The following is a 2419-nucleotide window of genomic DNA, read 5'->3' on the forward strand; positions in this document are numbered from 1 at the left end:
TGTGTTTCCTCTCAAGACACAGTGATTCTTGATTATTTTTGTTTGACTTATTAGTGTGATGGGGTGGTCATAGTTTGATTCCAAGCTTCCAGTGTCCTTTTGAAAATACAAATCATGATCTGAATTACCTGCTGCACGTGTTTGCCCATAAACACTGGTCATGTAGGTAGTATATTGGGGAGATGTTCTCATGATTATATTGGATTATGCCAGGTGCTCATATAAATGTTTTTGGGAGGAAAGATAAGTTTTGCCAGTCCAATACTTTGCTCTTTTACTGCTTTCTGGGCTAGAGGACTTGACTAAACTTTATTTATTTGTTTTACTTTACTAATATTGACAGATGTCTAGTCCAAACTACTGTGTAAATGCATCTATTTAACTGCACTGCCTTGTAAATCTGTTCTGCCTGTGTTTGTTTTGTAAGCAGTTGTGTGGAGACTACAGATAACCAAATGGAATTAAGCCTGTGGTGGGTCAGTAGTGGTGGGAATGCAAGAAAATAGTAAAATATCTTTTGGTCATTCTGTAATTTGTTGGTATAGCAGAGTAAGCAACTGCAGTGGAAGATGGTGCAAGACTTTCTTGTACGTGTAAGTCTTTTTTTATCTAATCCAGCCATGATCATTTAAGCAAGTTCTCAAAAAGTACAGGCCTGATAATACTCTGCTATACTGATAATACTCTGCTATTTAGGTAACTGTGCTCATAAAGCTTGGCAGTATGGGATTTTGGGTAAGATGCATTAACTGATTAACCGTCTTGTCTTAACAGGAAAATGTTTATTGGTGGCCTTAGCTGGGACACTACAAAGAAAGATCTCAAGGACTATTTCTCTAAGTTTGGTGAAGTTGTAGACTGCACTTTGAAGTTGGATCCCATCACTGGGCGATCAAGAGGCTTCGGTTTTGTGCTCTTCAAAGAGTCGGAGAGCGTAGATAAGGTAGTATTAATGTAATAAAGCAGTATGTTCAATTCTAGGTAGCAAAGATACAGCACTCAGATGATTGTATGCATAGTCGTTTGTATGGAATCTGTTGAAGGTGATTCTGGGATAAAATATATTCAAGAGGCTTACTGAAATGTTTATTTCCTAAACCGTCTTATGATATAGTGGCTGGGACCAGTAGTGATTCCCAAAATGTGGCTTTGGGCACTTAAAGGGGAGTATACTGCAAGCCACTGGACCTGAACATTTCCAGCCTAGGCCATTCTGTGGTTTCAGAAATGCTGTATATAGATATCTCCTACCTACTACTGTGAAAGCAGCAGTTTACAAAGAGCTTCAAACCTTTACATTCCAGAGCTTCAACATGAACCCCTAGAGTAGAGCCAGAGTCTTTCATAGATTTGGGCTTTGTCCAAGCAAAAATTAACTGTTAACCTTTCAAAATTGCTATTTACACATCACCAAAGGTCAGTGAGGGTGAAAATGTTCCACTGTGCTGTGTCAAATACAGATTCTCTACTTCATGAGATTTGAGGATAGGATTGTAGAGTACTTTCTGAGAAATATTACACTCTTCCCATGGATGATACACAGCTCCAGGTGACTCTTAAAAGACTTTGTCAGAACTGTTCGTGTCAGTGGATAGTAATCAAAATCATGGAACTGTTTGGTTTTGTGCAGCAAGTTACTACTGTAATCAAAGTATTGAAATTTAAATGATAGCATTAACAAAAAAATAGGTATAAAATAACTGGGCCTTGCTCAAAGCATCAGGGAAACTTGAACTGCAAATAAGATTGTGTTTTAATCTTCCACAGGTCATGGACCAGAAAGAACACAAGCTGAATGGGAAGGTCATTGATCCAAAAAGAGCTAAAGCCATGAAAACAAAAGAACCCATTAAAAAGATTTTTGTTGGGGGCTTATCTCCAGACACACCTGAGGAGAAAATAAGGGAATATTTTGGAGGTTTTGGCGAGGTATGTGGTGAAATAAACTGTTTAAACTTGCAGAACTTGTTCTGTCTTCACAAATGTAGTAATAAAAAGCAGCCTCTAAATGCAAGCGTGTATGCACACTACTGTAAGCTTAATGGCCAGTGTAGCTCCGTGTATCTTAGTAGTCTGAATTTTAATAAGAATGTTATTTACAGACTTGTGTTACATAAACTGTGTTAATGGAAGGAAGATCTGGGGTAATTTGGAGAGTCTGGAACTGATTTATGGGATATCTAACAGTCTTGACTGGGGCAGGCATGAGAGGCAATGTTTTTTGAGCGTGCTGCCTTGGTCAGTTCACCCCAGCTGATCTGCTATGGCCACGAATTCAGACAGTTTGTCTAAATTCTGTGCAACTGTGTCATTTTTGTCTCTGTCCCCAGTTCTTGGTGGTGCAGATGAAAAAAATACCAGTTCAGTCCTTAAACGCTGGCCTTGTATGAGCTTGGTAGAGCTGCTGCTTCCCTATTAG

General features: G+C 38.9%; 1 protein-coding gene across 2 annotated transcripts in view; it reads left to right on the forward strand.

Moving 5' to 3' along the window:
- Nucleotides 1-774: 774 nt before the first annotated feature.
- Nucleotides 775-2419, forward strand: part of HNRNPD (heterogeneous nuclear ribonucleoprotein D (AU-rich element RNA binding protein 1, 37kDa)) — a 6197-nt gene continuing 4552 nt past the window's right edge. Inside the window, exons 1-2 of one of the 2 annotated variants that reach the window (XM_009864505.1) lie at nucleotides 775-943; nucleotides 1768-1929. In XM_009864505.1, the coding sequence (XP_009862807.1) occupies nucleotides 779-943; nucleotides 1768-1929 (327 nt within the window). In that variant the 5' untranslated portion in view covers nucleotides 775-778. The remainder of the gene's footprint in view (nucleotides 944-1767; nucleotides 1930-2419) is intronic. The other variant, XM_009864506.1, reaches the window with a different exon arrangement.

This window comes from Apaloderma vittatum, unplaced genomic scaffold (assembly GCF_000703405.1).
Source record: "Apaloderma vittatum isolate BGI_N311 unplaced genomic scaffold, ASM70340v1 scaffold11172, whole genome shotgun sequence".
NCBI lineage: Eukaryota > Metazoa > Chordata > Aves > Trogoniformes > Trogonidae > Apaloderma > Apaloderma vittatum.